Raw genomic sequence first — 27150 nt, 5'->3', positions numbered from 1 at the left:
AAAGTAGTCACACCGTCTTGATGACATCTTTGCTCACTCTTGGCATTCTCTCAACCAGCTTCACTTGGAATGCTTTTCCAATCATTTTGATGTAGTTCGCACATATGCTGACCACTTGTTGGCTGCTTTTCATTCACTCTGCAGTCCAACTCATCTCAATTGGGTTGAGGTTGGGTTATTGTGGAGGCCAGGTTAGGTGATGCAGCACTCCATCACTTTCTTTCTTGGTCAAATAGCCCTTACACAGACTGGAGGTGTGTTTTGGGTCATTGTCCTGTTGAAAAACAAATGATACTCCCACTAAGTGCAAACCAGATGGGATGGCGTATCGCTGCAGAATGCTGTGGTAGCCATGCTGGTTAAGTGTGCCTTGAATTCTACATAAATCACTGACAGTGTCACCAGCAAAGCACCCCCACACCATCAAACCTCCATGCTTCACGGTGGGAACCATACATCCGGAGATCATCCGTTCACCTATTCTGCATCTAACAAAGAGATTTATTTGTGAAGCATTTATTTGGGCTGCAATTTCTGAGGCTGGTAACTCTCTAATGAACTTATCCTCTGCAGCAGAGATAACTGGGTCTTCCTTTCCTGTGGCGTTCCTCATGAGAGCCAGTTTCATCATAGCACTCAATGGTTTTTGCAACTGCACTTAATTTCATAATTCTTTAAATTTTCCAGATTGACTGACCTTCATGTCTTAAAGTAATGATGGACTGTCGTTTCTCTTTGCTTATTTGAGCTGTTCTTGCCAGAACATGGACTTGGTATTTTCCCAAATAGGGCTCTTCTGTTTACCACCCCTACCTTGTCACAACACAACTGATTGGCTCAAATGCATTAAGAAGGAAAGAAATTCCACAAATTAACTTTTAACAAGACACAGCTGTTAATCGAAATGCTTTTTAGGTGACTATCTCATGAAGCAAGGTCGAGAATGCCAAGAGGGTGCAAAGCTGTTATCAAGGCAAAGGGTGGCTACTTTGAAGAATCTCAAATATAAAATATATATATATTTTTAACACTTTTGTGGTTTTTACATGATTCCATGTGTGTTATTTCATAGTTTTGATGTCTTCACTATTATTCTACAATGTTGAAAAGAGTAAAAATAAAGAAAAACCTTGGAATGAGTAGGTGTGTCCAAACTCTTGACTGAACAATCAACAGCCCACGGGTTTCACTCTAAACGACACCGAAATAAAATGCCTCCTGTATGCAGATGGCCTGGTGCCGCTGTCCCCCACAAAAGAGGGGTTACAGCAACAAATGGATGATCTGCAACAGTTCTGGCAGACCTGGGCCCTGACAGTCAATCTCAAAAATAACATTTTTACTGGGCTTCATGCCCATAGAACACACACACACCTACACATTTTTGGGACAAAAAAAATCAGCTCTACAGGGAACTTCAACCTGGCCGTGAGTTAACTGAAAGACAAAGCAAGGAGGGCTTTCTATGCCATTCAAATATCTATCAAATTAGACATACCCATTAGGATCGGCTCAAAATATTCAAATCAATAATAGAACCAATTGCACTATGGCAGTGACGTGTGTGTGTGTGGTCCGCTTACAAAACAAGAATTTGACAAAAGGAAACAACACCAAATTTAAAACCCTATCTGCGGAATTCTGAAAGCACATCCTCAGACTGAAGAGAAACTCAAAACAACGCATGCAGGGCAGAATTAGGCAAATTCCCTCTTCTGATTCATTAATATTCAAAAAAATAGCCACCAAATGTTATAATCATTTAAAAACAAGTGACCCCCACTCCTACCATTTACAAAATTCTCAAGTGCCAAGAGTTGACCATCAAGAAGAGCCATAAGCTAGCTGGTCCTGAGTCTTAATTCTCTAACCACTCGCCTCAAGACAGCACATAGAAAATCTGTCCCATCCAAATGATCACAAAGCAAAAATAGAAATATCACCTATTGGAAAGAAATCACAAAAAATGTAAGTAAACTTCAATGCTATTTGGCTCTAAACAGACAGTACACGGTGGCAGACTATCTGACCACTGTGACTGATAGAAAACTGAGGAAAACACTATGTACATACTGTGAGCACAGCCTGGCCATAGAAACCGGTAGTCACAGGCAAACCTGGCTGCCCGGAGAGGACATGCTGTGATCATTCTGCTCGCAGGAAGAGATGGAGACAGTGCTGAATTTTCTTTCAAACCTTGACAGATATACTGACATAAGATATACATTCTTCCCAAAAATGTGAAAACAATAAGAAGAATTTGAAAATCTAAATGATAAAGACACACAACTACATACTTGGTGAAAAAACAAAATTCTGTCTTTTAGCAGCCACAGTTGTGGCCTCCTGCCGCAACCTGAGGGACAGCCAGTTAGAAGTGTAGTGTGATTATTCATATCTGCCTATTCTTTATTAATTTTTGTTGTTGTAATTGCTCTTATTATGATTATCACTATCATTAGTTTTGCTTTATTACAAATAGTCTAGTATATTCCTGTCTTTGACCATTGTCGCTATATGTTTACTTTGACACTGTAAGTGTTTACTATCCATGTCAATAGAGTCTTAATTGAATTCATTGAGATGGCCAATTCGGCGGAAAATCTGTCTCCCTCCAGTAGGTGGTGATTTTTCTTTGTTTCGCCCACCAAGCAAGGAGTTTTATATGAACGTCGAGGGTGTCAAATTTGGTCAACAAAAAAACATATGGCTTATTTGCTACATGAGGTTTATTTTATCGAATAGAAGTTTCGTAATGCTTAAGTTACGAGTGTACATCCAGGCAACTTTGAGAAAAACACTTTATATCGGAGTTGTCTCGAGACGGCTATGCATATTCATGGCATGAGGCTAGTGGCATAGCATTTCTCTACATTGAATAAAGGATGTTGACGTCAACAATCCTCATTGAATATTTAAAGGATTACAATAATGAGATGTATCCACTAATCCAAAGAAATGATAGGCGGGAGCTAGACAGCCAGCCGGCTTGCTTTGTGGACAACGACTCCCATTGTTAGGGCAGAGAGACATACATACCATAATCATTGGTATAAACCAGATGAAACTTGGATATAGATGGTCAATGAATCGAGACCGGTGTCTGTCATCATTTGGGGTTCACACTCACCTATCTCGATCAATAAGAGACTACTTGAAATAGACAAGATGGCGGCATACACATGAAGCAAAAAAAATTATTTTAATAACTGAGCATTTTCTAAATTCAAACAGAACCCCTGCAACTGGACACTGACATTTTATGACACTCCTGTTTCCACGAATCGAGAACAAAGATGGCATGGGGCGGCAGGTAGCCTAGTGACTGAAAGGTTGCTGGATCGAATCCCAGTAACCAAAAGGTTGTTGGATTGAATCCCCGAGCTGACAAGGTAAAGGTAAAGGCAAGGAAGACCTGAGAGAGTTACCTCTGCTCTTTTCCCCAAGCATAATAATATCCCTTCAGGACAAAAAGGTAATTGCATTTTGACTTCCTTCTTTTCATTGTTAATTTTGTTAGTATTGTGGAGTAACTACAATGTTGATCCATCCTCAGTTTTCTCCTATCACAGCCATTAAACTCTGTAACTATTTTAAAGTTACCATTGGTCTCATGGTGAAATCACTGAGCGGTTTCCTTCCTCTCCAGCAACTGGGTTAGGAAGGACACCTGTATCTTTGTAGTGACTGGGTGTATTGAACACCATCCAAAGTGTAATTAATAACTTTACCATGCTCAAAGTACTCAATGGCTGCTTTTTTTTGTACCTTCTTTGCGAGGCATTGGAAAACCTCTTTGTGGTTGAATCTATGTTTGAAATTTACTGCACGACTGAATAGTCATTCAAAAATCATGTTAAACATTATTATTGCACACAGTGAGTCCATGCAAATTATTATGTGACATGTTAAGCACATTTTTACTTCTGAACTTATTTGAGCTTGCCATAATAAAGGGGTTGAATACTTATTGACTCAAGACATTTCAGATGAAATGTTTTAATTAATTTGTAAACATTTCAAAAACATCCTTCTACTTTGATATTATGGTGTATTGTGTGAAGGCTAGTGTAAAAAAACAAACACATTTCAATTGAATCCATTTTAAATTAAGGCTGTAACAACAAAATGCTGAAAAGGTCAAGGGTTATGAATACTTTTTGAAGGCCCTATAGATAAAGATTTTGTTGTGGCAGAGCAAGTTGGACTTTATCACTATAGCGTGCAGGGTGATGAGCAATAGGACAAAGCAAACCATTAACAGATTGTATCGAGATGGTAGCAGGTAATAACCAACTCCATCATAACATAAGTTAATCATCATATGTTATCCATAGTTATATAACACCCATTGAGGACATAGATCAAGCCATTGAGGGAAAGACCAACTGCAATGCAGGAACATTTTAATTTTAAATAAATCCCCATTTATAACAGCGTGGAGCCAATTAATCTCATATGGTCCTTGTAACAAATACTCTGAGTGAATGTACAAAACATTAGGAAAAACCTTCCTAATATTGAATTGCACCTCCTTTTGCCCTCAGAACAGACTCAATTTGTCGGGGCATAGACTCTACAAGGTGTCAAGTATTCCACAGAGATGCTGGCCCATGTTGGTCACATACACATGGTTAGCAGATGTTATTGCGATTGTAGCGAAATGCTTGTACTTCTAGTTCTGACAGTTCCATAATATCTAACATGCAATCTAACAATTCCGCAACAACTACCTAATACACACACATCTAAGTAAAGAAATGGAATAAGAATATATACATATAAATATATGGATGAGCAATGACTGAGCGGCATAGGCAAGATGCAATAGATGGTATAAAATCCAGTATATACATATGAGATGAGTAATGCAAGATATGTAAACATTATTAAAGTGGCATTATTAAAGTGACTAGTGATCCATTTATGAAAGTAGCCAATGATTTCAAGTCTGTATGTAGGCAGCAGCCTCTGTGTTAGTGATGGCTGTTTAACACTCTGATGGCGTTGAGATAGAAGCTGTTTTTCAGGACAAGGCTTCTCACAGTTGTATCAAGTTGCCTGGATGTCCTTTGGGTGGTGGACCATTCTTGATACACACAGGAAATTGTTGAGCGTGAAAAACCCAGCAACGTTGCAATTCTTGACACACTCAAACCGGTTTTCCTTGCACTTACAGTACTACCATATCCTGTTCAAAAGCACTTAAATCTTTTTTCTTGCCAGTGTAAATAGGCATTTGAACTTTGTAGCTTTCGCCGGTGATAAACTTGTGGAATAGACACCAGCTGGAATGCAGTTTTATCCAATCAGCATCCAGGATTAGACCCACCTGTTGTGTAAATGAGTTAACAGACCAATAAGAAAGAGTTCCAAACCTCTCTACCAACAGTTTTTTTTCTTCAGTTTTTCCCTCCCCAATCAAACCAGTGTAGTACTTAAGTAAAAATGCTTCAAAGTACTACTTCAGTAATTTTTGGGGGTATCTGTACTTTACATGACTTTATGTTTTTGACTATTTTTATTTCACTACATTCCTAAGGAACATAATATACTTTCTACTCCATATATTTTCCCTGACACCCAAAAGTACTTGGCACATTTTGAATGCTTAGCAGGACAGGAAAATGATCCAATTCACACACTTATCAAGAGAACATCCCTGGTCCTCCACACTTCGTCTGACCTGGCAGACTCACTGAACACACATGCATTGTTTGTAAATTATGTCTGAGTGTTGGAGTGTTCCCCTGGCTATCCACACATTTTTAAAACAACAAAATGGTGCCACCTGCTTTGCTTAATTTAAATCATTTTTACTTTTGATACTTAAGTATATTTAAAACCAAATACTTTTAGACTTTTCCTCAAGTATTATTTTACTAGGTGACTCACTTTAACTTGAGTAACTTTCTTATTAAGGTATCTATACTTTTACTCAAGTATGCCAATTGGGACATTTTTCCACCACTGGTCATAGCAAAAATGTAGCTTGAGAAATTGCTCTTTGCTAAGAAGCAATTGTTGTTTCTTTTTGACCATTTGAATTGAAAACAGTCACAGTAGGGTACTTAATTGTTACTCAGAAATAATTTCATATTGAGATAAAAATGACTGCATTGAACATTTCATTTAGGAATGGATATATCCTTTGAATTGAGTATTTGTTATGTTAAAGATCTATCATATAAGCTTTAAATATGCAGTGGTGGAAAAATTACCCAATTGTCATACTTGAGTAAAAGTATAGATACCTTAATAGAAAAGTTACTCAAGTAAAAGTGAAAGTCACCTAGTAAAATAATACTTGTGGAAAAGTCTAAAAGTATTTGGTTTTAAATATACCTAAGTATCAAAAGTACATTTAGTTGCTAAAATATACTTAAGTATCAAAAGTAAAAGTATAAATCATTTAAAATTCCTTATATGAAGTAAAGCAGATGGCACCATGTTCTTGATTTTAAAATGTATGGATAACCAGGGGCACACACCAACACTCAAAGTATTTACAAAAGATGCATTTGTGTTTAGTGAAGTAGGGATTGCCACTTGTTCTCTTGATAAGTGTGTGAATTTCACAGTTTTACTGGTCTAACAAGCATTTAAATTGTAAGGAGTACCTTGGGTTGTCAGAGAAAATGTATGGAGTAAAAGTACAATATTTTCTTTACGAATGTAGTGAAGTAAAAGTTGTCACAAATATAAATAGTAAAGAAAAGTACAGATACCCCAAAAAACTACTATAGTAGTCCATTAAAGTATTTTTACTTAAGTACTGTACACCACTGTAAACATGGTATAAACGGGAGTGATAAAGCGACATCAACCTCAGTCATTCACACCAAAAACTGAACGAGCTTAGAGTGGAGCGCCCTTAAAAAGTATCTAGTCGAGCGCCGTGCACTTTTCGTGCAAATACTGTACACTGCTCCAACAGTAAGAGAACTGGGCTCGTGTCCAAATAGGAGGAGTTACGCTCAATTTCTTCAGAATAACCAGGTCTGTAGTCTCCACCCAATAGGTTAGAGCGCGCCGCCGGGTGTGTGTTGACCATCGAAAGAGAAGGAGTTGCACGGAAAGGGTGAAAGTTTGAAGCTGCCCCAGATCTCCTCGCATAGGCGTGTCGCTTGTGTCTGTCGTTTCGGAAACTGGAGATCTTATCGGACGGACAATCTATCGGTGCGTAATGGGGAAATGAGGGGATGGAGGTTGGATAAAACTCACATGGGGGGAGTAATGTTACAATATATGTACTGTGCAGAATACATACATTTCAGGTTGAAAATAGTGCCCCAGTCTGTGAATAACAGGGTTGTGGAAATTGTAAGGAACAAAGGTCTGGCCGGCTTTAAAAAAATATTTAAAAGTTTGCCAATTGTTCAACACACAGTTGTATGTCTGTGTGCATTCATTGAGCTTGGGGGTGGTCGCAGCGCTTCACAACTAACGTAACGAGATATTATATTGTGACATGTCTGCTTCGCGCATAGGGCAAATGTTGTCATCCAAAAGTTTACGCGTTATAACCAGAGGAAATTACCGTTTTTTCGGCAATGGGGCACAATACCCCGCGGGACACCTCACCCCTTGTGTCCGCTCAGTGATGATCCCCTCTCCGCTGTCACCTTTCTCTTCTCAGAGTAGAGCACTTTCTGGTGTCAGTGGACCGCCGCGTGGACTTGTCCAAGAGAAAATGACCGAGAATGCAGTGTTCTCCCAGAACAAGGTTTTGACCATCGACACCATGAACCCCAATGTGAAGAAGGTGGAGTATGCCGTGCGCGGACCCATTGTGCAGCGCGCCGTGCAGATCGAGAAGGAGCTGAGAGAGGTATGCTTAACAATAAAATGTAACTTTCTTAAATCATGATTTTCTCTTTTTTTCCCATTTGTTTTTAAATTGTGCAAATCATTTGTTTCTCTCAATCTGAAATATACAGCAGTTTGCAAAGTGCGAAAGCAATCTCTGACTGACATGCGCTGTCTGTCTCAACTAGACTAATTGCAAAAGTCTGACTTTTAAACAAGTTTTAGATGGCCTCAATGGCTCCGTTTTTCTGGATCTGCAACTACAGCAGTGACATGCAGCCTAGGCCCATAGGCTTGTGTGATATAGGGTGACCAGACGATTTTGGTGACATGTCCCCAGCTAAAGATTTCCCAGAAATGTTCCTGATTAGCTCCCAGAAAGAATAAAGCAACTCTGAAGTAAATTGAGGCTGACAATTCAGTAATCAAATGCTATATCCAATCAGATATGCATGTTAAACATCTATCCCTGTATCAAACATGTCTGCTGTCTGCTACCAAACTTGGGTGATTTTAAAATAAATAGATAGGCTAAGATTAAGAACTGTGGCGGGTTAGGCTAATCCATTTCTGTGTTAAAATTGCTAGAAGTATTTGAACCCCCCCCCCCCACCCTAAAATGTCAGAAATAACTGGTTTCCAATGGCTTGAGAAGCATTTGTCGTGCCCTTTGCTTGCTCTGCCTTTTGCCCTCTAGCCTAAATGCTCACCAAAACATATGCTTTTTGAGTGCATTTGCTCACACACCCAGTGTGTCACCCACAAGCAGATTGACCCCTCGTCGGAAATCAAATTACTGTTACTGGAGCTGAGGAAGATTAAAGTCAAAGTCCACAAGTCAAACAGCAAACTGAGAGATTTACTTCAGTTCAGTCTGTTGTCTGTTTTTACAACAGCTCTATTTAAACTTCTGAGCTCACAATGGCGTACAGTATAAAATCTATCAGGGGTCAAATCTTCATTTTCCCCCGACCAATGCCACTGTCTCCTTTAACTCTCTTAAAAGCAATAACTCATCACTCCTAGAGTCGCAAGCCCCCCTCCTGTCGTATGACATTTGTCATGTGTAATTTTTGGTACTTGCTGGTCATCATGTTACAGCTGCTAGTTAGTGGAGTGGTGTTTCTAGATTTAACAGCCCACTCGAGTGAAGAGGTAGGTTGTTGACATTTTGATGTAGACTACTGACATGTATTTTTACAATCATACTGTACATTTTTCAACAATGTACACATGCACACAATGCAATATTTTTGTTTTTCTCAAGATCAATCTACATCTATTGATATTGTCCACATTGTCAAACACTTTGGTCAGACTTAGTCCTCTTAGATCAATGCTATTTTCCAATTGGTTTTTATGTACTTGCCCTCAGTGTAACCCTTACCTGCACCATCCTCGTCCCCTCTCACTTCATTTCAAGAGTTGTCATGGAAACCCAGAGAGCATAGTTTACTGAGTTCAATCAGGTGTGTAAAGCAGACCCTCCGAGTGGCTCTTTCCATGAAGACGAGCAATGTGTATCTGTGTGTGTGAGAAAGAGGTAAAAGGGTCGCTTTTTGGCTGCGGCAGGGTATGGAGGGACTATCATAGTAATGACTATGGTGATCTTTACCAGATGGTCCTGGGGCTTTACCCAAATACAATTTGGATTCATGGATTTTCTCTCTACTATTTGTTCCGAGTCATCCTCAAACACCCCAGCCAACCAAGAGCCAACCTGGGTTAGGGGATGTTGGTTATTACCGGTAATGGCGCCGGAGAGGATTGGCTGCCGTTTTACGGGCTTCTAACTAACTGTGCTATTTTGTTAGTTTTTTCGCATTGTTTAACTTATTTTGTACATAATGTTGCTGCTACTGTCTCTTATGACCGAAAAGAGCTTCTGGACATCAGAACAGTGGCTATTCACCTCAAACTGGACGAAGAAGTTTTCTTTAATGAATCCGACACAAAAGATATACTGCTTTCCCGAGACCAGAACCAAATCCCTGTCATTCGGATGAAGAAAAGACAGAAATACAGGGGGCGGAGTTAAGGGTGCCTTGTGAGAATTTGTCGGCAAGTAGATAAACCGCCTCTACCATCTGTTCTATTGGCCAACGTGCAATCACTGGAAAATAAATTGGATGATCGGCGATCGAGACTATCCTACCAAAGGGATATTAAAAACTGTAATATCTTATGTTTCACCGAGTCAATGCTGAACGACGACACGGATAATATAGAGCTGGATGGGTTTTCCGTGCATCAGAAGGACAGAGCAGCTACGTCTGGTAAGATGAGGGGTGGGGAGTCTATTTTTCAATAACAGCTGGTGCGCAATGTCTAATATTAAAGAAGTCTCAAGGTATTGTTCGCCTGAGGTAGAGTTCCTCATGATAAGCTGTAGACCACACTATTTACCAAGAGAGTTTTCATCTATATTATTCGTAGCTGTCTACTCACCACCACAAACCGATGCTGGTACTAAGACCACACTCAACGAGCTGTATAAAACCATAAGCAAACAAGAAAATGCTCATCTAGAAGCGGCGCTCCTAGTTGCCGGGGACTTTAATGTAGGCAAACTTAAATCCGTTTTACCTCATTTCGACCAGCCTGTTACATGTGCAACCAGAGGAAAAAAACTATAGACCACCTTTACTCCACACACAGAAACGCATACAAAGCTCTCCCTCACCCTCCATTTGGCAAATCTGACCATAATTCTATCATCCTGATTCCTGCTAACAAGCAAAAACTACAGCAGGAAGTACTAGTGACTCGCTCAATACGGAAATGGTCAGATGACGCGGCTGCTATGCTATGGGACTGTTTCACTAGCACAGTCTGGAATATGTTCCGTGATTTATCCAATGTTATTGAGGAGTATACCACCTCAGTCACCGGCTTCATCAATAAGTGCATTGATGACGTTGTCCCCACATACATATATATCCCGACCAGAAGCCATGGTTTACAGGCAACATCTGCACCGAGCTAAAGGCTAGAGCTGCCACTTTCAAGGAGCGGGACACTAATCTGGACGCTTATAAGAAATCTTGCTATGCCCTCAGACAAACCATCAAACAGGCAAAGCGTTGTCGTATGTGGCAGGGCTTGCAAACTAATATGGATTACAAAGGGAAACCAGCCGTGAGCTACCCAGTGACGCAAGTCTACCAGACGAGCTAAATGTCTTTTATGCTCGCTTCGAGGCAAGCAACAATGAAGCATGCAATGAGAGCACCAGCTGTTCCGGATGACTGTGTGATCGCACTCTCCGTAGCCGATGTGAGAAAGACCTTAACAGGTCAACATTCACAAGGCCACAGGGCCCAGACGGATTACTAAGACATGTACTCGGAGCATGCGCGGACCAACTGGCAAGTGTCTTTACTGACATTTTCAACCTCTCCCTGACTGAGTCTGTAATACCTACATGCTTTAAGCAGACCACAATAGTCCCTGTGCCCAAGAAAGTGATTGTAACCACCCTAAATGACTATCGCCCCATAGCACTCACGTTGTTAGCCATGAAGTGCTTTGAAAGGCTGGTCCTTGCTCACATCAACACAATTATCCCGGAAACCCTAGACCCACTCTAATTTGAATACCGCCCCAACAGATCCACAGATGACACAATCTCAATTGCACTCCATAATCCCACCTGGACAAAAGGAACACCTATGTGAGAATGCTGTTCATCGACTACAGCTCAATGTTCAACACCATAGTGCCCATAAAGCTCATCACTAAGCTAATGAACCTGGGACTAAACTCCTCCCTCTGCAACTGGATCCTAGACTTCCTGAAGTGCCGGCCCCAGGTGGTTAGGGTATGCAACAACACATCTGCCATGCTGATCCTCAACACTGGGGCCCCTCAGGGGTGCGTGCTTAGTCCCCTCCTGTACTCCCTGTTCACCCACGACTGTGTGGCCAAAAGCATGACTCCAACTGTATCATTAAGTTTGCTGATGACTCAACAGTGAACGATCGCCGACAACGATGATATAGGGAGGAGGTCAGAGAACTGGCAGTGTGGTGCCAGGACAACAACCTCTCCCACAATGTGAGCAAGACAAAGGAGCTGATCATGGACTACAGGAAAAGGCGGGTCGACTAGGCCCCCATTAACATAGACGGGGCTGTAGTGGAGCGGGTCGAGAGTTTCAAGTTCCGCATCACCAACAAACTATCATGGTCCAAACATACCAAGACAGTCGTGAAGAGGGCACGACAATACCTTTTCCCCCCCAGGAGACTGAAAAGATTTGGCATGGGGCCCCAGATCCTCAAAACGTTTTACAGCTGCACCATCGAGATCATCCTGATCGGTTGCATCACCGCCTGGTATGGCAACTGCTCGGCATCCGACCATAAGGCGCTACAGAGGGTAGTGTGTAAGTCCCAGTACATCACTGGGGCCAAGCTTCCTGCCATCCAGGACCTATATACCTGGCAGGGTGTCAGAGGAAGGCCCACATTTTCTTTACTACCTATGGATAGTCACTTTACCCCTACCTATATATACAAATTTCCTCGACTAACCTGTACCCCCGAACATTGACTCGGTCCCGGTGCCCCCTGTATATAGCCTCGGTATTGTCATTTTATTGTGTTACTTTTTATTTTATTTTTTACTGCATTTTATTTAGTCAATATTTTTTTAAATTAACTCCACTTCTTGAACTGCATTGTTAGTTAGGGCTTGTAAGTAAGCATTTCACGGTAAGGTCTATAACACCTGTTGTATTCGGCGAATGTGACAAATAAAATTGGATATGGTTGATTTTTGTCTTTCAGTAGTCTACATCAGGGGTTTAATAAGAAGTTATTACGTCCTTATATCATATTGAGCACCTGTAAATCCATGCCCTATCACATCCGGACGCGATTGGGAGTCCAATAGGGCGGCACACAATTGTCCCAACTTCATCCGTTTTTGGCCAGGGTAGGCCGTCATTGTTAATAAGAATTTGTTCTTTAACTGACTTGCCTCGTTAAATAAAGGTATACAAAAAAATACACAAAAAAATATGAAAACAAGTCTGTTATGTTATTTAGGGGAACCTCCAAAAAGGTTGAAAACATGAAACTTGTTAATCTGTGCTGTATCAGGTGAACTAGCTGTAGGCTATTCCAAGTCTAACCTGATTTTCATACTGAGCTCTGATGGGTGTTAGATTTCTTTGTGAAAACAGGGCACAAAGCCTACATTCACTTGCTTGCTTTAAAAAAAGGTAAGGAAGGAACACCCACTTTCTCCACTCCCTCTCTATCCACTCCCTCTCTATCCCCGTTTCACCCCTCTCTATTTTCTCCTACGAACACACATGCCTATTTTGAGGGCTGAGATGAACTGTAATGTTTCAGGTGCAGATAAAGTTTGTTTCCTGAAATCTGATACGACTTAAATTGTTGTCATTAGTTAATTCCCCTCTTAGCCTAGCAGGAAGAGAAAAAGCACTAAGTAGAATGTGAGCAAAACAACTTCAACCCAACAACAGCTCTAGGACCAGGCTTGAGGCCCATGGAGATACATTCTACCGTCTCAGTGGTCTCCATGGAGACTGCAGGAGGTTTGCTGAGTAGCACTGTGACTTTCTTTTAATGAATGAAAGACATCACATTTCATCTCCTGCCTCTGCTACTTTGCTAATTTTGAAGAGTAAACCAGTAGCCATGATGATGTAACTTTCTTTTGCCAGACTTTGAATTTGTTTTGCCGGAACAATTAGAATTCTACTTACCAGAGACAGAAAAAGAGGCAAATAAACTTACACACGCAGAAAGAGCAAAAAAAAACAAAAAAACTAGAGAACTGGGTAAGGAGGTAGAGAGAGAGTGGGCAAAACAAAATCAACTGTAGGCTAGTCTCAATCATCTTATGAAGAACATGCAACAACTGACAAGAGCCACATGGCCTAATCAGTGAAGGTTTTTCAACAAGGGGCCTGCTATGTGGTCTTTATGTGACAACGTAAAAAGACTCCCTGAGATAAAATACCTGATTAGTAGCACTTAGAACACTTAAAAATACTTTTAAAGTTCCCAGAAAAAGAGGGGGACTGATTTTTGTAGTTATTTTTGTGTACTTTTATTTTAATAAAACGTACTCTCGTCACTTGGGAACTGTTGATTTTTTTTGGTTGTTGCAACATCATATCTCGTTGGAGTAAAATGTAAACTGCTCTCTACTCTCAGTATGAATGGAATGTGAGGAGGTCCTTTGTATTCAGTGGGTGTCACTCCCCTGCTGTTTGTGATTGGTCTGAACTGAGAGACACCTCTGTCTTGTGACCAATGGGAGTGTAGGAGGTTTATTTTCTGTTGTGAACTTTGGTGGTCATTGCTGGTCCAGCTGGCCCAATTAGATTGGATAAAGTCTCTGGTGGGTAGAACAACAGCAGGGCTGCTTTGCTTCCCACTGGGTTTGAATGAGTTCCAGGCCGGCGCGGCAGGGTAGCCTAGTGGTTAGAGCGTTGGACTAGTAACCGAAAGGTTGCAAGTTCAAATCACCGAGCTGACAAGGTACAAATCTGTCGTTAACCCACTGTTCCTAGGCCGTCATTGAAAATAAGAATTTGTTCTTAACTGACTTGCCTAGTAAAATAAAGGTAAAATATATAAAAAATAATAATAAAAAATACCAATACCAAGGACACTCACTGAGGAGCCTAAGGACAGAGAAAAGGGAACATACAGCTAGTGTTACCATTGGCCTATAAGAGCATCATTTCATCACCATTCCTTGACAACCTCCCCAAATTAATAATTTGTTCCTATTCTCCATGACCAGTTCTGTTTTGCAGTCTGTTTTTTTACACCGCATTTGACACCTACTTTACACTTGTCGTCTGTTTCTACAGCTGGAAACTAGCTGATATAACACTTGACAAGCCTTCCAGGCAGCAGCCAGCATGGGACTGTGCGTTTCTTTTTGCTTTCCAGACAGCATTTTCTCTCCTTTAATATGTTACAATATACAGTAGTTGGGCTGAACAACTTCTTGTTTTGACTTCCTCCACTCTGCTCCCAAACACAGACGCATATGATGTGTTTGTAGGTAAGTGTGTACAGTTGGAAACCCAAACATTGGAAAAGCTCAAATTGGATTCTGTCACTTATGTGTTTTATCTTTTCTTGTGGTATTATTTAATTTCGTCTTTATTTAACCAGGCAAGTCAATTAAGGACAACGACGGCCTGGCAAAAGGTCTCCTGTGATGTCCTACATTTTAGGACCTAAAAGCAAGGGATGAGGAAAGCACATATTAAACAAATGCAGGCTGCCAAGTAATTTCTCCTGGCAAAGACTATACCTAATTTTGTATTTGTGCTTGAGAGTTTAAGTAAAAACACATGGCAAAGGAAATTATGAAGAGCTGTTTGGCTTTAAGGGTTGTCTATTTAAAGGTCTCAGGGCTCGGGGCTGGGTTTCTACTAAACTAACATCTGGAATTGTTTTACGATGGTCATACCAAGGATCGTTTAGCTATTTTATTTTGAATTTTAGGACCCATGTAGGTATAAAAAAAATCTATATATAAAAATTATTTGATGAAATATTGAATTTGGCTTATTAACTTATAGAAACGCATTGAATAATAGATTCATACATGGAAAAACAGTGTAAAAATAAAGGAAGTATGTTTTGAAGTGTCTGTCCAATATCTGAGAGATATAAAAGAAAGCTCAGAAAATAAACAAAAAGTTAAATGTGGAATTATCTGAAAACCTTTAATGTGGAACTGCCCCATTCACTTCCATTCATTTTTCGGCCCACTACCGGGGTAACTTTAGACGAGACCTCATATTCCAGAAGGAAGTGACCTCATACTCATGTCTTACTTAGAGGGACACGCTCAGATAAGTAGTTATACATGGTTAATTATGAGTTTATAAAGAATAAAGTATCGGACTCCCTTTATCCCCTGCACATCCCTGTGACCCAAGAACGCATGGGACACACTCTTTTCACACCACTTCAATACAAAGAGCACTTTTGATATCCCTAATAATTTTCCTAACCTCAACCTCAGTCTCCTAACCTGCTGTGCAAGTTCCCCTAACCTTCAATGAAAAAGTCACTTCGGTATCGAAATGGCGTGAAGAGTGTTTCCCAAGAACAGGGAATCAAAGTGGCATGAAAAGAGTGTTTCCCAAGAACACGTTGTATTCATCCCTCTCTTTTTTTCCTTGCCCTAATTGTTTCATCCTCTCTCTGCCTCTCTCATTGTTTTGTGTCTTGTTTCTCTGTCCTGCAGGGAGTGAAGAAGCCCTTCACTGAGGTCATCAAGGCCAATATCGGTGATGCCCATGCCATGGGCCAGCAGCCAATCACCTTCTTCCGCCAGGTCTGCTTTTATCCCCTATGTTCCAAACCTAAAACAAATCTAAAACAACTCTCTTTTTGATTACAGGGTGTCTTTCATTCTCCTTTGTCATTTGAAACCGTTCTGTCGATGGCAAAATCACGTTGTGATATTTTCATGCTGATTCATGCAGCGTTTCATGCTGATTTGTGTACATTATCCTGCATCAACTCCTGTCTGTTCCTCACCTAGCTCTCGCTGTCCTCTCTTCCTCCTCAAGGTCTTGGCACTCTGCTCCTACCCGGAACTCTTGAAGGACAATATGTTTCCAGAGGATGCCAAAAGCAGAGCACGCCGCATTCTGCAGGCTTGTGGGGGGAGTAGTTTGGGTATGTTGTTCAGATACTTGATTGATTGTGTATTGGAAGGATGTAAGTTAAGATAAAATACACAAAGGGGATATTTTAGCCAATAAGCCTGTGTCAGCCTGTTCGTGTCTGCATAAGCAATGAATGACCTTTCGCAGTCTAGGGTGGCCAACCCCGATCCTGGAGAGTCGCAGTGTATTGAGTCTCTCTCTCTCTCTCTCTCCCTCTCTCTCAGGTGCGTACAGTGCCAGTCAGGGTATAGACTGTGTGCGGCAGGACGTAGCTTGCTACATTGAGCGTCGGGACGGGGGCGTGCCCTGTGACCCAGACAACGTCTACCTCACCAGCGGCGCCAGCGACGGCATCGTGGTAAAAACTCAAAAATCAAACAATTCGATTTTTCAATTAAACTTCTCACTGCAGATAAAGGGGAGGGCAGGAGGAGAGCGTTGAGGACTCTAGACTTGAGATGCACCCATCGGTCCTCCTTTGCTCCCCTCTCTCTCCCAGACTATGCTGAAGCTGTTGGTGTGTGGTGAGGGTGCGTCGAAGACGGGGGTGATGATCTCCATCCCTCAGTACCCTCTGTACTCGGCTGCTCTGGCTGAGCTGGGTGCTGTGCAGGTCAACTACTACCTGAACGAGGAGAAGTGCTGGAGCATGGACATCAGTGAGCTGGAGCGCTCCCTAGCGGAGGCCAGGAAGCACTGCAACCCCAAAGTCCTCTGCATCATCAACCCTGGAAACCCCACTGGTAAGTAGCCGAAGCTTAACACATACGGAATTCATGATGCGTCATGTAGAGTTTGACATAGGGATTTCACAGTCCTCCCAGTCATGTCACTAGACGGCGCCAGAGGACAGAGATCTCACTTAGACATAAACTAAAATGTCCAGTTCTGCCAATATGAATCTGAACCTTTCCCTCTCCTCCTCTGTAATAGGTCAGGTCCAGAGTAGACAGTGCATTGAGGATGTGATCCGATTCGCTGCTAAGGAGCATCTCTTCCTGATGGCTGATGAGGTAAACTAATCAGGCAAGGTCAAGAACTGGGCCCTCGTTTTTAAAGGTTGAGTACCCATAAAATATGCCCCGAAACATGCGTGTGCCAGTTGCCAGTTGTCTAAAAACTGAACATGATGTAAGAATATGCTTATCGTCCCGCAAACTTTAGACCATGCATATGCACAGTTTCTAATGGTTAAAGTATTGCATTGCAAGAATTCAAAAAGTAGCCTAGTAGCTTTCTGCAAATAGGGAATATATGAAGACTTATAACAAACAAAAAATCTGTTGCTAAATATAATAACGAGATGCAATCATATGCTGTTAGTGAGAAGTGTGAAAATATATGCATTTTATCGTTGCGTTCGAAAATAATTAGAAATCTATTCCCAATGATTTATTACATGTTCTTGATCATTGCAGAATACATTCTTCACCTTTTCTGACTGTGACGGTTTAATACCAACAAAATAGCCTATAGGCCGACAAAAAGTCAGGATAGGCCACCATTCATCCCATTTGATTGTACCCACTTAACTATTAAATAGATAGTCTATTTGCCTTATGCGATCCAAAGCGAAGTTTAATGGTAGAACAGACTGTTCACATTTGTAGGCTATGTCTGTATACCTTAATGTCAAATTTTTCAGAAAAGCCTAGACATTATTTAATTTATTAACATAATACATACAGTACCAGTCAAAATGTTTGGACACAACGACTCATTCAAGGGTTTTACTTTATTTTTACAATATTCTACATTGTAGAATAATAGTATTGACTTCTAAACTATGAAATAACACATGTGTAATTCATGTGGTATTGCTGCAGAATGCGGTGGTAGCCATACTGGTTAAGTGTGCCTTGAATTATAAATAAATCACTGACAGTGTCACCAGCAAAGCACACCCACACCACCACACCAACTCCTCCATAATTCCCGGTGGGAACCACACATGCGGAGATCATCCGTTCACCTACTCAGCATTTCACAAAGACACCAAAATTCTCGAATTTGGACTCATCAGACGAAAGGATAGATTTCCACCGGTCTAATGTCCATTGCTTGTGTTTCTTGGTCCAAGCAAGTTTCTTCTTATAATTGGTGTTTTTTAGTAGTGGTTTCTTTGCAGCAATAAGACCATGAAAGCTTGATTCACACGGTCTCCTCTGAACAGTTGATGTTGAGATGAGTCTGTTACTTGAACTCTGTGAAGCATTTATTTGGTCTGCAATTTCTGAGGCTGGTAACTCTAATGAACCAATCCTCTGCAGCAGAGGTAACTCTGGGTCTTCCTTTCCTGTGGCGGTCCTCATGAGAGCCAGTTTCATCATAGCGCTTGATGGTTTTTGCGACCGCACTTAAAGACATTTTCCAGATTGACTGACCGTCATGTCTTAAAGTAATGATGGACTGTCGTTTCTCTTTGCTTATTTGAGCTGTTCTTGCCATAATATATACTTGGTCTTTTACCAAATAGTGCTATCTTCTGTATACCACCTCTACCTTGTCAAAACACAACTGATTGGCTCAAATGCATTAAGGAGGAAAGAAATTCCACAAATTAACTTTTAACAAGGCACCCCTGTTTATTGAAATGCATTCCAGGTGAAGCTGGTTGAGATAATTCCAAGATTGTTCAAAGGGTGGCTACTTTGAAGAATGTAAAATAGAAAATATATTTGGATTTGTTTAATGCTTTTTTTGGGTTACTACATGATTCCATATGTGTTATTTCATAGTTTTGATGTCTTCACTAACCTTTGCCTAGTACTGTGTTTATATATATATACATATGTATGTATGTGTGCAAGTATTTTAACTGACAAATAAAATAAATCAATCATTCCAATTTGATGAATGGAAAGAGGCATCTGTTACAAAACACTCAAAAGTTTATTGACATTCAGAGATTGTCAAGCCAAGCCTTGGGCAAGCCTATAAGATAGGGAGGGATGTGTTTTCTGTTTGACGTGATTGACATAGTCATAGACATAGTCATAGATATTGACATATTTATTGTAGTGTTGAAAATGATATTGAAGTGCCTGTATGTTTTGTTTATTGGTTGTGTAGTGCATTGGCACAGAAACATGTTGGTGGAAAATGTGTTTCATATATTTTATATAATTATAAATATGGCATCAAAATGTTAAAATCTGATAATTATCTGCAACCGGCTCTGATCGTAAAGTAATGAAACAGGTTGGGAGAGTGAGCTCCTGTGTGGTGGTCGGCGAACCTTTAGCCTTCTGGCCCGTAGCCCTGTGTGGCATTGACTGTGACAAAAAAGCAAAGTAGATATCCACGTTTATAAACACAGGGTCGCTACAGTTAGTTATTTGTGGTCATAAACATTATTTTGAATTAATCCTATGAGGGGGGAGGTTGTTAAATAGATTTGACAGTACAAGGGGAGGGTCATGTGAAAAAAAATTGACTTTAGGACCAGCCTCCGCCTTCCCCCTGGTAAATTTAGATCTGTCCCTATACTATACCAATACTATCCTGATCCTCCTCACAAACACAATTTCAACTGTGCTTACCTTTACGTATACCACTAACATCCCCTTCTCTCCTCTCCTGTCCCTCAGGTGTACCAGGATAATGTGTATACGGAGGGTTGTCAGTTCCATTCCTTTAAGAAGGTGCTGTTTGAGTTGGGACCACAGTACTCGAACACTGTAGAACTGGTGTCTTTCCACTCCACCTCCAAGTGCTACATGGGAGAGTAAGACATTTTCTCCCTCTCTCGCTCTTTCATGCTCATACCCTGAACCGTTCACAAACGATACACAAGCAGGCCAAGAGGACTGAGTATGAATCTGCATTATTTCCTGTAGAAACCTCAAGAGCAATACTCAGTAACCTGACTTGACATATCAACCATTATATGGCTTCATTTAAACCAGTATATCCTGTATCGCCGATAGATATGGTAATGGTACGGTGATGTGTTGCTTTAAGAACCACTGTACTGTAACTGGTCTCCCCCTTTTGCTCCCCCAGGTGTGGTTTCCGTGGGGGTTACATGGAGGTGATCAACATGGACCCAGAGGTGAAAGCCCAGCTCATTAAGCTGGTGTCGGTCAGACTGTGTCCCGCCGTCCCTGGTCAGGCTTTAATGGACCTGGTGGTCAACTCCCCACAGCCAGGAGAACCTTCCTACACCACCTTCATGAAGGTAATCATTTGGTTATATGGTTATTTAACAGACATTTTTTTTAATAGAAAATGACTTACCCGACTGTTAACATTGACAGGGACACATATTTAACATACAGTACATTGGGGTTCCGAAATGATTGACATCCTTGGTAAAGATGAGCAAAAATGTCTCTATGAATAAATAAAACAGATTCTGAGCAATATTGTGTGCTCCAAATTTTTTGGGGGGAAATTACATTATATTAATACAATTGCTCAGAGACATAGATTTTGTTTAACAGGTTAAACTTTTTTTTTTTCAAAAAAGGTAGGGGTAAAAATGATTGACACCCCTGTTTTCAAAATGGTTGCCTCTGCCTTGATACCCTTCGTCTACGCTTCTGGACTGCCCTCTTCAATTCAAACCACATAGCATCAAAGATCGACCGCCATAGTTTACAGTAGGTGTGGGGTTCTTTTCTGCTCGTGCATTCGCATCCACCACTGCTGTGCATGGCCTAAGAGCTCTATTTTCACATCGTCTAACAAATGTAAATGCCTGGAGTTTGCTAAATGGTATTGGCACTTGGATTGGAACAGGTGCTTTGGGCAAATGACCTGAAAATAGAGCTCTTTGGCCATGTACACCAGTGGTGGGTTTGGTGTCAAAATGAGAATGCATAAGAGCAAAAGAACCCCATACCTACTGTAAAATATGGTGGTCAATCTGGAATATTTTGGGGCTACTTTGCTTCCACTGGTATTGTGGCCCTTGTTATGGTCAACGGCATCATGAACTTTACCCAGTACCCGGACATGTTATCCTAAAACCTGTTCGCCTCTGCCAGGAGGCTGAAACTTGGCCACAATTGGATCTTACAGCAAGACAATATCCTCAAGCACACATTAAAATCCACAAATACATTGTTAATTGGCCACAAAGTTTACATTTTGCAATAGCCATCTCAGTCTCCAGACTTGAAACCCATTGAAAACCTGTGGTTTGAATTGAAGAGGGCAGTCCTTAAGCACAGACGAAGGATATCAGGATCTGGAAGGATTCTGTATGGAGGAATGAGCTAAGAACATTTTAGAAAAAGGCTCAGTGCCATTTTCCTTGCAAGGTGATGCATTGGTAATCTATGAGAGTTCATTTTTGAGGGGGAAAAAACATTACTTTATGCTTTCTCTAGGCAATTGTATTATTATGTTTGCATACAATATACAGTACCTGTCAAAAGTTTGGACACACCTAGTCATTCAAGTATTTTTCATTATTTTTTACAGTTTTTTAATAGACATCAATACTATGAAATAACACATATCAAATCATGTAGTAACCCAAAAAGTGTTAAACAAAGATAAAATATATTTTATATTTGAGGTTAAAGGTTAAATAAAAAAAGATATATAATTAAATTCTTCAAAGATGCCACCATTTTCCTTGATGATAGCTTTGCACACTCTTGGCATTCTCTCAACCAGCTTCACCTGGAATGCTTTTCCAACAGTCTTGAAGGAGTTCCAACATATGCTGAGCACTTGTTGGCTGCTTATCCTTCACTCTGCATTCCAACTTATACCAAACCATCTCAATTGGGTTGAGGTAGGGTGATTGAGGAGGCCAGGTCATTTGATGCAGCACTCCATCACTCTCCTTCTTGGTCAAATAGCCCTTACACAGCCTGGAGGTGTGTTGGGTCATTGTTCTGTTGAAAAACAAATGATAGTCCCACTTAGCTCAAACCAGATGGTTTGCTGCAGAATGTTGTGGTAGCCATGCTGGCTAAGTGTGACTTGAATTCTAAATAAATCACAGACAGTGTCACCAGCAAAGCATCCCCACACCATCATATCTCCTCCATGATTCATGGTGGGTACCACATATGCAGAGATCATCCATTCACCTACTCAGTGTCTCACAAAGACACGACGGTTGGAACCAAAAATCTAATTTGTATTTATCTGACCAAAGGACAGATTTCCACCAGTCTAATGTCCTTTGCTCGTGTTTCCCAAGGAAGTCTCTTCTTATTATTGGTGTCCTTTAGTAGTGTTTTCTTTGCAGCAATTCGACCATGAAGGCCTGATTCACGCAGTCTCCTCTGAACAGTTGATGTTGAGATGTGTCTATTACTTGAACTCTGTGAAGCACTTATTTGGTCTGCAATTCCTGAGGCTGGTAACTCTAATGAACTTATCCTCTGCAGCAGAGGTAACTCTGGGTCTTCCTTGCCTGTGGCGGTCCTCATGAGAGCCAGTTTCATCATAACGCTTTTGCAACTGCATTTGAAGAAAATTTCAAAGTTCTTGAAATGTTCCGGATTGACTGACCTTCATTGGGCTCCCTAGTGGCGCAGCGGTCTAAGGCACTGCATCTCAGTGCAAGAGGCGTCACTACAGTACCTGGTTTGAATCCAGGCTGAATCACATCCGGCCGTTATTGGGAGTCCCATAGGGCACCACACAATTGGCCCAGTGTCGTCCAGGTTTGGGTGGAGTAGGCTGTCATTGTAAATAAGAATTTGTTCTTAACTGACTTGCCTAGTTAAATAAAGCTAAAGAAAGAAAAAAAGGTCCTAAAGTAATGATGCTTTCGTTTCTCTGTACTTATTTGAGCTGTTCTTGCAATAATATGGACTTGGTCTTTTACCAAATAGGGCTATCTTCTGTTTACCACCCCAGACAATTGATTGACTCAAATGCGTTAAGGAGGAAAGAAATTCTACAAATCTACTTTCAACAAAGGCACACCTATTAATTGAAATGCATTTCAGGGTGGCTACCTCATGAAGCTGATTAAGAGAACGTCAGGAGTGTGCAAAGCTGTCATCAAGGTGAAGGGTGGCTACTTTGAAGAATCTCAAATACAAATATATGCAAGAGGCGTGATTTGTTTAGCACTTCTTTTGGTTACTACATGATTCAATATGTGTTATTTCATAATTTTGATGTCTTCACTATAATTCTACAATGTAGAAAATAGTAAAAATAAAGAAAAACCCTTGAATGAGTAGGTGTGTTCAAACCTTTGACGAGTACTGTAGATCAGTATTTGACAGTATAAAATAAATAATTCATTTTTGTTCATCTTTGTGAAGGGTGTCAATGATTTCGGACCTCACTGTATGTGGCCCATTCGCAAAATCAAACACACACACACGCACACACCGTCTTCCCTGTGTCCAGGAGCGAACAGCAACCCTCAGTCTGCTGGCAGAGAAGGCCAAGTTGACAGAGGACATTTTGAACACTGTACCTGGGATCACCTGTAACCCTGTCCAGGGAGCCATGTACTCGTTCCCCAACATCAGCCTGCCTCAGAAAGCCATCAAAGAGGCGAAGGTTAGTCAGCCCAAATTACTTCTGCTCTGCTGTTAGGAACTGAAACAAGTCAAATTCAGGAAATGAATTTCCATTTTATTTTAATAATAAATTGCATTTGAAGAGCGCTTTTCATTTACAGGTAAAAATCACAACGCTCTTTTACATTGTGAGCAACCGTTCAAAGAAAAGGCTTTAATAAAAGAGGGCTAAAAACATTAAGCAAGACATTTGAAACAAAACCCTTTTGTAAAAATCTGGTTGTGAAATACTTACTCCATGGACGTGTGAACCTACTGCAATACCGTAATTCACTTATGCTTCTGAGCCTGCTTTAATACTGTAATTTCTGCTTCTCTCTCCAGGCTCTGGGCCAGGCACCGGACATGTTGTACTGTATGAAGATGTTGGAGGAGACTGGCATCTGTCTGGTGCCGGGAAGTGGCTTTGGACAGAAAGACGGGACCTACCACTTCAGGTATGGCCAACCCAGTTTCATCAAACATGTTATCACAACCTCTCTCAGCGTAAAATGGGCATCCATCCCAAAGTAGGAATGTGAGCAACATAAGTAACGTCTGTCATCCATAATTTCCAATGCACTGATTTCTGTTCAAAGTCCAAGCTGTTGTAGATTACCACGGTGTGGAGTATACCATTTATTTTACAGCTCTTTGATGATGTTCTCTTTCATTTTCTCTCTCATTGTTCCAGGATGACCATTCTGCCGCCCACAGACAAGCTGAAGATCTTACTGGCTAAAGTGAAGGAGTTCCACCAGAAATTCACTCAGCAGTACTCTTAATCATCCTGCTTAACTTCCTAACTTTCACCAAATCAAAAGAGAATAGGACACAGACCAATATGTGCACAATCTACCAGCCAACCTATCAGAAATCATCTGTCAATAAGTGCCTACATCTTCGGCCACCATGACAATGCACTTTAACTCCTAGGCCTACAAGATTCCAAGAAATGGTGGACTCACAGAATGTACATGTAAAAATGTAGTTGTTGTGAACACCAAGGAGACTTAGTTTGGAGTTGTAGTTTTTTTATGTTGGGACATATCAAATTTATCTGACACACATAACTTAATTGAATTGATGTTCATTGTCACCTCAGTTGTGTGTCTGTGCACACACTTGTGTGGCATGATCACACAAGTCAAGGCCAGTATAGTACATTTTAGTAATCTAGCACACACTCTTAACCAGAGCAACTTACAGTAGTGAGAGCATACATTTTCATACTGGTCCCTCATGGGAATCAAACCCACAACCCTGGCGTTGCAAGCACCATGCTTTACCAACTGAGCTACGCTGGACTAGTAATAGTGTATGAAATGGAAAGAGCTACTAGATTATTTCCAGACTCTATAGAAATAGTTTTGTCAGTATTGTAGTAAGGTACTGTATAAGATACTTTTATGTAAGAGAAGCTTTCACATAATGATTTTAAATTGAAGTATGATTTTATTATATTTGCTACATAAATACAACATTTTTGCCTCTTTTTTTGTGTGGAACTTTCCATCATAGTGCTAGACTTCCACAAGAGGGCACACTTGTCACAACCCATACATCTAATACAAAGAATGTCCTTGACTTTCAATTGAGTAGCGTACCTTCACATTCTTTAGACCAAATTCATGGGAAAAAAACGGGACAAAGAGGAGACCGCAGGGAGAAGAATCAGAGACCAGTTTTTGAACAGCAGGAGAATGAAAATGAAAAGAAATGCGGTCAAGGATTTGTAGAATTATGAAGAAGAACAACAGCTCATGGCAGTTATCATGGGGAGTGAGTCAGGAGCCTACGGTGCGCACACACACATGCTGGGAGAGGTTGTCCCCTGAGGTTGAGCTCTCCTTGAGGGCTGGCCTGCTTTCACAGGTTTTATTGAGAGTTCAATTCCTGTTAATATTATCTCTAATGATGTCACGTGAATGTATTTATTGAACTTGTCCGTCAGCCCTGCATTAAAGGCCATAACTGTCATAAATAGAAAAGTATACCAGTTTCATTTAAGGACCAAAAACATTGACAGCCGTGCTTTGTATAACCACCACTTCCATCTTATAGCTATAATCTACAATGATCAAGATATTGTTGGACATATACTTTATTTCTTGAGGGAGGGGGATAGCTTTTAGTCTGTAAAGCGCTTTCTCTCTCCTGTCCTCTACAGTGGCTGCCAACATTCATTATCCCTGACAAAGCAGAGCCCTTTTCCTAATTAACCACCTCTTAGTCTTTCTGTAGCCCTTTACAATCCCCCCTCCCAGCTAGATACGTCCAGTCAGCCACATGTCCCTGTCCTCACTAATTGCATTGGTGAACTTGTTTTACACAGTCACCATCAACTCGTTTGATCTGACCTTGGTCAGAGTAGGACGACAAAAGGCAACCTGTATATTTGCAATTTCCATTGAATCCACCAGAAAATACAGAAAAATAATAAACAAATATTGTGGTTAAACTCAAATATGCTAATTGATAAAAAAAACAACGTTATTTTTTAAAGAATGTTTTAAAAAGAATGTATAATCTTTGTAAATTATATCATAAATAGGACTCGTGGGGTAATGTGACACATGGAAATGTCTGCTCACCCAAAATTACAAACAACTACTTGCAAAATTACAGCAAAAAATGGAAGAGGAAAGTGGAAGGGGGAAAAAGTAAGGAACTTGTTTGTCGGCCCTGCATTAAAGACCATAACTGTCATAATTAAAAAAGTATACCAGTTTCATTTAAGGACCAAAACATTGACAGCCGTGCTATATAGATTGCAAAATAGTTGGGAAGAGATTTTTGACGTAGCGATTCCATGGCACATGGTTTATGAACTGATACGCAAAACGACGGCGGATTCAAAACGTCAAATTTTTCAATTTCAATTATTATACAAAATTCTTGCAACCAATAGAATGTTATTGATATGGAGGATACAACCTTCCAAGCTCTGCAGATTTTGCGAAGAGACATAGTCATTAAGATCATTTGATTTGGTCCATATCTAGCTTGTTTTTGGTCACAGATCCAGGAATGATTGAGGAATTGAAATATTTACCTGGAGCTAACCCTGCAGATAGCACTACTGGGTGATCTGAAAAGTCATAGTCAATCGATTTTTCAATGGGACAATGACCCAACACACCTCCAGGCTGTGTAAGGGCTAGAAGGAGAGTG

The 27150-nt window shown here is 40.7% G+C and overlaps 1 protein-coding gene across 2 annotated transcripts; it reads left to right on the top strand.

Moving 5' to 3' along the window:
- The first annotated feature begins 7018 nt into the window (after positions 1-7018).
- On the top strand, positions 7019-25471 carry LOC135558872 (alanine aminotransferase 2-like). Of its 2 annotated transcripts, XM_064993060.1 has the most exons (12): positions 7019-7179; positions 7640-7831; positions 16063-16152; positions 16391-16499; positions 16714-16847; positions 16989-17232; positions 17423-17502; positions 20080-20216; positions 20495-20669; positions 23822-23977; positions 24322-24434; positions 24671-25471. In XM_064993060.1, the coding sequence occupies exons 2-12, from the start codon at positions 7694-7696 to the stop codon at positions 24759-24761; spliced, it is 1467 nt and encodes a 488-aa protein (XP_064849132.1). In that variant the 5' UTR covers positions 7019-7179; positions 7640-7693; the 3' UTR covers positions 24762-25471. The 2 variants fall into 2 exon arrangements, with proteins under 2 accessions (XP_064849132.1, XP_064849131.1); XM_064993059.1 differs by lacking the exon at positions 7019-7179 and having other exon boundaries at positions 7192-7831.
- The last annotated feature ends 1679 nt before the right edge of the window (positions 25472-27150 follow it).

Source organism: Oncorhynchus masou, chromosome 17 (assembly GCF_036934945.1).
Source record: "Oncorhynchus masou masou isolate Uvic2021 chromosome 17, UVic_Omas_1.1, whole genome shotgun sequence".
NCBI classification, from domain to species: Eukaryota; Metazoa; Chordata; class Actinopteri; order Salmoniformes; family Salmonidae; genus Oncorhynchus; species Oncorhynchus masou.
This window is presented reverse-complemented; position numbering and strand designations above follow the sequence as displayed.